Raw genomic sequence first — 6,105 nt, 5'->3', positions numbered from 1 at the left:
AGCAATGAGCTGCCCACTCTACCTCTCGATGCACCTAGCCAACATTCTTATCCATGTTCTTTCCCATCCCCTGCCTTGCCAGGTTCCTCTCTGCAAGGACTATAGACCTCTGCATCTGCCCTGGCTGTGACACCCTACCCCTGCAGCCCCCACTTCCCCCTCTGAATGCCCTCTGGCCATACCTGTGTCCCTCTGCTCCTGCCCCAGATCTCTTAGGGCCGATGAAGGTCAAGAGAACACAGAATTCAGGAACTCCAATGGAAGCAGCTTTGGCTTTTTATTTAATAATTTAAGGCTGACACCTGTCCATGCATCTATGGAGTCCTGAACCCTTGGGCAGGCTCTAAGCTGGGCAGGCTGTGCCTAGGTGGGATGGTCACCCCCAGCACACAGCCTCCCTGCCTGCTGCCCACCCACAGCTGCCACCAGGGAGGTCTGGACAGGAATCCTGCAGCTGGGGGACAGCCAGACACCAGCTGCAGCCCTGTCTCCAAGCTGGACAAGAGAACAAAGACCAAGGCCCGCCCAGGCCAGGCTGCAACAGCCACGGTCTAGGCAGGGGTGGAGGCAAAGGGCTGGCTGGGCTGGCGGGGTTGGCCTCCACCCCTGCACCCTTAGGACCATGGCCACACTTACTAAAAATGGCAATAGTTTCATTTTTTCAGCTTGGTGTTGATCATAAAAATTTCCTAGAACTTCTTAACATTCTGGCTCAGAACCTCTTGGATGTCTACATACCCAGAGCGGGCTCAGAACGCTTGACAGCCCTACTTCCCAGCACTTGGTCTGGACCCTGCACTCCTGGCTGCTGTGCTGTGCCAAGACACTGAGCCCCTTCTGGATCAGGAGCAAAGGTGCAGTCACAGGGGGACCAGGCAAGCCACAGCTGAAAGAGACTGCACAAGGCCAGTGTGGCCACTTGTCTCTGCTGTGCTGGGAGCTGAGGAGGCTTTTCAGTGAATGTGACCAGGGTGAGGCCAGCTCTCAGGGATCAACCCAAGGAGGCAGTCCTTTGCTCTCCTCTCCCTCCAACAAAGGGACACATCCTGTTGCTACCACTTCAGTCATGGAAAAAGACCATTATTTTCTTTCCCCAGATCTGCATAAATTAGTGACCTTAACTGGAACATACAAACAGTCTCTTCGTCTCTTTCTGCAGGTGGCGAATCAGAGTAGCTCTCCCACAGCCCAGACAACTAGATGCCACCCTGATCTGTGAACCGCATTTTCCAGCCACAAATTATCTCTGAGTAGTGCATTTCCAGTCCCCCCACACAGTGGGGGTTCAGGGCTTCTAAGGGGGTGTCCATGGGGGAAACAGTACTTCTGGGTCACTGGGGAACAGGCCTCTGTCTCAAGACACGGATTGACAAGCTCTCCACACGAGCCAGTAGCTCCTTGATGTGAGCCAAGCCCAGCCCAGCAACCTTGGCCCCGTTGACCTCCAGGATCTCATCCCCCACCCCGAGCAGCCCCGAGTACAGCTTGGCAGTCTCCCGGTCAGCCATGGCCTGCACGTAGAGTCCTGCAGAGGAGGAGAGGAGAGGGGGTGAGAAATCATACAGGGCACAGAGACACACACGCCTCACAACTGAAACACAGAAACATGTCACATGTTCCTCTTCCCCGCCTCCCCATGCATAACCTCATTCTCTGCAGCCTCTTTCAAAACAAGAAAACCCATGCAAATGATGCTTGAAGACATTATTCATCTGCAGTTCAGGAGGAATAAACTGATCTTACCCTTTTCTGATGGCAGCTTTTAGGATAAGGAAGTCATTTTTAAAATGAAGACCTGTGTGCCTTGCGTTTGGTGCCCAGGACTCATAAATAGATGTAGTTGATGGATCAGGGACCCAGGGTCAGTCCAGAGGCCACGGTGGGGACAGTGCCACCAGAGTAGCAGAAGTGGCTGAGACCAAATCTGCTTCACAGTATGTCCAGGGCTTGCCCTGTCCTCAGCCACCACTCAGTTTCTCACTTGGGAGTGGGGGCATCTGGGCCAAAGTCCAGCCAAAGTGAACCTTCTGCCCACATTTACGGCTTACTCTCAGGAAATCCATTTGTGGGAGAGGTTATGTGGACTCGGGCTGAGAAGGCAGGCCTCCAGCCGCTGCTGCCATAGCACTGGGGTGCCCAGCTGAGGGCCAGGCATCTCTCAAGTTCTGTCCGCTGCCCCCATCTGACAGGGTACACAGGCAGGTTCCTCTGGAGAAGGCTGGAGTCCACTACCATGTTCTGCTGTGTGAGCATAGCCAGCCTGCTGGAGGACAGCAGGGGACAGCCTCTGTGGGTGACTTTCCTGAACTGATAATACAATAGGATTTGGGGACAGCTGAGCATGGCCCTGACCCCTTCACCAGCTGCCTGAGAAACACAGCAACTGCCCCAAGGCCCTTCCTAGTCAGGTGTCTGTTCTGGTGCCTCCCACTCTGGTCTGGAGCATCGTCTGTGGAAAGTGGTACCTTGGCCCACAGACCAGGGGGAGCCCTTTATTGCAGCTTCTGGGTCCCGGAGAAGCCAGGCTCTGAATACGGACTACAATTCCTTCAAGTAACCTAAAAGTTTGTGGCCATTTGGCTGATCTGAGCTGCATACACACTTCCTCTCCTGTCCGGAGTCTGGATGTCCTTTTCTGTGCTTCTTGGCCTAGACGAGCCTTCCCAGTGAGGCTCAGCCACTAAATGACCAAGTGTCATCTGGCAGACATCCTTTGGCAGGTGGCTCTTCCACTGGGGCCCTGCCCTATCCTTGATCTCCTTTTTCTGATGCCTGAACAGCTTACCTGCTGAGTCTACACACTGTTGGCATGGAGAGAGGGAGCCACCCCCTCCTCCCCACATGAACCCACAGAAGTGTTTGGTGTGCAGGAGGAGAGGCAGGTGGGGAGGAATGACAAAACCTAGAAGAATGTAGCCAAGCCAGACCAGACACTGACGTCAGTCCAGCCATTTTGGGGAGATTGGGTAGGCTTCTCAGCTGAAATCGTGACTGCAAGGCAACTCTGGCATTTATGGTCTGCTGGAGCAGCTTTGGTAAGGGTATTGGATGCCTGTGTTATAGTCGATTAGAACCAGAAGGCAGGGCCTGCTGTTTTCGTGGGTGTGGTGTCAGATGGGACACATGCTGGCATCCTGACTGATGCTTAGCAAGGAGCCAGAGCAGCCCGGGGCCGTGGCTCCTCCGAGGTTCAGGGGAAGTGGCCCTAAGCAGCTGGGGAGGGCCTGTGGTGGGAACAGCAGCAGCCACCACACTGCCTAGCGTGAGATCCCCGTGTGATATCTGGTGGCCAAATACAGTCACAAGAGTGGGACACCACCTGGACAGGACATTCCAAGTAAGGGACATGGAGACAGCCTGGATGACACTGTCTGGTTCTCCCAGTGTCAGCTCCCTGTGTTCACATCTGACCCTCCCCAGGTCCAGATTGGGGGAGGCCCACCCCATTCCTGTTCCCAATCTCTCTCTCGGTCTCTCTCTCTCTCTTTCTTTCTCTCTCTCTCTCTCTCTCTCTCTCTCTCTCTCTCTCTCTCTCTCTCCAAGAAGTTCAGGTCACATTAACTGCGAACCAGCCAGATTAAACTCCCTGCTCACCATCTCCACGGCCACCCTGTGCCATCTGCTATTTTGTCTGCCTCCTGCACTGTGGAAATCAGTTTAGTGCCAGTCCTTGTCCCACTGTGTGTTCTCAACCCTCTGCTCTAAAATCTCCCTCAGTAGACGGTCCCTGCCCTACTCAGCGAGGAACCCCAAGTCCCTCCGGACAGCACAGCCTGCAGCCTCTCAACAGACAACGCCATGGCCTTTAGGACCTCTGATCCTGAATCTCATCTCCCAGCCCCGGACAGCTCCACCCTTCTCGTGTCCCATCTCCACTCATGTCTCACGTGGTCTCCAGGGCGCCTGCCATGCCTGCTGTGTTTACATTTGCTTCCTGGCGCTTTTCACTAGGTCACAGTCACAGTACGAAATAGATGAAGCAAACTTTTAGAACTGGCCCAGCACCCTCGCTGGAGTGCTTGCCCGGTCAGGGGTCTGTGCACTCCCTGCGGTGCTGTGACCCCCCAAGCCACAGCGCGTATGAGAAGGCACCTGATAGATATATTTCCTGGTGCTGTAACCCCCGTAGCCACAGTGCACATGAGAAGGCACCTGATGCACATATTTCCTGGAAGCTGAGCAACGGGACAGATGCGAGAACACAGGCTGTGCTACAAGCCCAGCAGCAGGAGGGCTTTCTCAGTTAAACAGCCCGGACCTAGGAGACTCAAGAGCAGGACAGCCTCCTCTGTAGGGCCCAGGAGCACAGCCCTGGGCTTGCCTTCCCTCCCTCTCTTCTTCCTCTGCCCACCCTCCCTCAGCACACCTCCCAACCTTCCCCACTTAGCACAGCCTGCGGATAGCTTTCAAGGTCCCTTGTACTCAAATGCACTCTGGACTACAGGCTTTGGCCTAGGCAAGTCAGGTCACCATGAAGGACTCACGGATTAGAGGGACCAAGAACTCAGTGACAGTGGTACTGAATTAGGACACACAGCAGGCAACTCAGCCAGGCGCCTGGAGCCAGCATCCATCTGAACAAAACCTCAAGGAGCTGGTGAGGGAGCTGGACAGGATTGCAGACAGGCAGGCCCACTCCACATGCCCAGACACACCAGCAGCTGGAGGCCGGGAGCCGTTGAAATACATCAACCACATCAAAGGAATAGCCGAGAACTGGCAAGTTTCCTCTGCTTCTCTGAAAAGCCTCGAGGACTCTGATTTCAAGATGTCACAGGACAGCAGAGGGACAGTGCAATCAAATCTGTCAGTTCAGCCCTCACAGCAGCAGGAGCTTCTGGGGGGACCAGGAGAGCCTTTCTCCATTGCTCAGCTAAGCCCAGAAGGAACCTGACCACACCCCTGGTACTCTGCTGAGGCTACCAAGGGCATACCTGAGTCTCGACGACCACTGCCGTAGGCCACATGGAAACCAAAAGTGCCCTCTGGGGGTCGTTGCAGCTGAAGCTGACTCGTGCCGTCGGGGAACACCTCTACCACCCGGCCCACAGTGCGAGCCAGACTAGGGGCACCCACATCTTCCACGCTGAGGGCACGATGGGGAAAGGCTTTGGCTGGCCTACAAAGAGACCAAAGACAATAAGATAGGGCCAGGAACCAGGGCCAGCTCCTTGTTGGCCCTAAGGTGACCTGCACCTCTGACATAGGAGCCTGGCACTAGAGGCTGGGGTTCCCTAGGCTAGAGACAGACAGCTACCGCATTTGCGGGCAGCTCCTCAGGGCTAAGTGCCTTGAAGCAAGGACTGTGGTTTCCAACATTTTTAGGAAGATACCTCTGAGAATTAGAATTATATATAAATTTTATATAGTGTTCTCAAGAGCTACCTGCCCTACCTCTACTCCCCAGCCCAAAGTCTTCCCATGAAGCCCTGGGTAAAAGCAAATAGGTTAAGAGGGCCTGGGCAGAGAGGTCAGGAACCAAGGGCCTCTGGGGATTCCTGTTTCTGGGTGTTTAGAAGGATATTTGGCTGTGATAAATAAACTCTATACGCTGATTTTAGGATGTCTTGAGACAGCCGAGAGAGAGGCTTCCGAGCTTTCCAGCACCACCTTCCAGCAAACCTACCTCTCAGTGTTCCCTTGCACAAGGCAAGAGCACAGAGGTCACTCCTCACCACTCTGCCTCACCTCCTCTTAAAGGGACAGACTGGCTCACGCCTGTGGCGCTGAGGGAAGAAAGGACTGAGCGGCTAGCTCCATTGGCGACTCTGAGTTTGTCCTTTAGGTTCCGGTGCCACACTTACCTGTTCGGTGTACTGGGGTCCCCTGACCCCTCTACCCGGTAGAGGCTGGACCGATCTCCCTTGCCCCCTAGCAGAGAATGGAGGTTCTGGAAGGAAGCTGCTTTCCGATGCTGATGAGAGGGTGACACCTAGTGGGAAAGGCCCAATATTGCAGGTGAGAAAAGCACAGCCTGGAAAGGGGTCCCCAACATAGGATTTACAGGAACCATGAACATGACGGCACACAAAGAAAACAAAGGTACAAGCCTTGGTCTGCATGTCCAGACGCCTAGCAAAAGTCAGTAGAACCTGCTCTGAGAGA

General features: G+C 54.6%; 1 protein-coding gene across 1 annotated transcript in view; it reads right to left on the bottom strand.

Annotated features, from left to right (window-relative positions):
- Positions 1 to 269: 269 nt before the first annotated feature.
- The window catches only part of Kiaa1614 (KIAA1614 ortholog), a 31,250-nt gene continuing 25,414 nt past the window's right edge, over positions 270 to 6,105 (bottom strand). The window contains exons 8-10 of the mRNA XM_041662798.1: positions 5,805 to 5,932; positions 4,935 to 5,119; positions 270 to 1,525 (exon numbers count right to left, since the gene is read on the bottom strand). Of these exons, the coding sequence (XP_041518732.1) occupies positions 1,332 to 1,525; positions 4,935 to 5,119; positions 5,805 to 5,932 (507 nt within the window). The 3' untranslated portion in view covers positions 270 to 1,331. The remainder of the gene's footprint in view (positions 1,526 to 4,934; positions 5,120 to 5,804; positions 5,933 to 6,105) is intronic.

Source organism: Microtus oregoni, unplaced genomic scaffold (genome assembly GCF_018167655.1).
Source record: "Microtus oregoni isolate MIOR12 unplaced genomic scaffold, Mior012 000013F_ref0000133, whole genome shotgun sequence".
Classification (NCBI taxonomy): domain Eukaryota; kingdom Metazoa; phylum Chordata; class Mammalia; order Rodentia; family Cricetidae; genus Microtus; species Microtus oregoni.
The sequence above is the reverse complement of the archived record's forward strand: the minus strand, read 5'-3'. Positions and strand labels throughout refer to the sequence as shown.